Source organism: Perkinsus marinus, assembly GCF_000006405.1.
Source record: "Perkinsus marinus ATCC 50983 genomic scaffold scf_1104296964338, whole genome shotgun sequence".
NCBI lineage: Eukaryota > Perkinsozoa > Perkinsida > Perkinsidae > Perkinsus > Perkinsus marinus.
Genome location: NW_003204697.1, coordinates 1 through 994, shown reverse-complemented (window position 1 = coordinate 994; position 994 = coordinate 1). Strand labels below are relative to the sequence as shown.

At 52.9% G+C, this 994-nt stretch overlaps 1 protein-coding gene across 1 annotated transcript; it reads left to right on the top strand.

The window, feature by feature from the left end:
* Nucleotides 1-322: 322 nt before the first annotated feature.
* Pmar_PMAR014171 (major centromere autoantigen B, putative) lies at nucleotides 323-986 on the top strand (the record flags this gene model as incomplete). Its single annotated transcript, XM_002770332.1, has 3 exons — nucleotides 323-464; nucleotides 517-790; nucleotides 841-986. Coding segments are annotated over 3 exons (562 nt in total), but the record flags the coding sequence as incomplete, so codon positions are not given.
* Between the last annotated feature and the right edge of the window lie 8 nt (nucleotides 987-994).

Sequence of the window (994 nt, the reverse complement as noted above, 5' to 3'; positions counted from 1 at the left end):
CCTAGTGGTGGTAGCGACGATGCGGTGGTGGAGTGGTATAAGTCTCTGTCGGAGAGGCTCACTAAGGATCCCTTTGTCAAGTATAGTCGAGAGAATGATGAGGATGAGGATGAGGAGCTGGCTTGGGTTTTGAAGACCTATCGTCGCTTTTCCCTCCTCTACGCCTTACTCCTGAAGGCAAGTGAAGTGGATGGGTTAGAGAAGGTGTTGGAGAGGGAGAGGAAGCAGCATCTAGCTTGGGAGTGTAATGAGGTCCTTGGTAGCATCATGTTGCATAGGTAATAAGTGCTACAGCTGTAGTTGATCCATGCCTTACCTCTAGGCCTTACTCGGCTGATCTGTCTGAAGCAGTGTTGGCTTGTATGGAGATCCTCACTCGCCCTCCGACTCTACCTGCTGCTGATCATGACAAAGAAAAAGAGGAAGGAGAGTCATCGAAGGCCCCTGAGGAGGAGGATGAGGATGTTGGGATGGACGACGATGACGACGATGAAGGCAAGGGATGGTATCAGATAGGCTGAGACTGATCGTGCTTCAGATTCGTCCCCGAGTGTTATCTACCACTTTGGGCCACCGGCAGGGTTCCTGTTGGATGAGGATGATGATGAGGACGATGAGGATGATGATGATGAGCTCATACCCACCATGATAGTGGAACCTGTTGTCAACGAGGATGATGCTGAGGGTCAGCAGGCTGGAGGAGAGGAGAACGCCGCCGCCGCCGCGGGCGATGATGGAGGTGAGGACGGCCAGAATGGGGACAATGCAGAGGAGTGGGCCGATGATGATGGTGAGGGGGGAAGGTATGCTTTGAGCTTCAAGCTGTCGTCTGCCTTTCAGTGTACAACCGTCTGGAGGAAGCTGTGAATGAAGACCTTTTGGATGATCTTGATGACGATGATGACGACGACGAGGAGGATGATGATGAGCCGTTGGTCCCTCCCGAGTCTGAGATCCATCCGGCGGAGTCCAGCCTGATGAGTTAGAGGAGGAA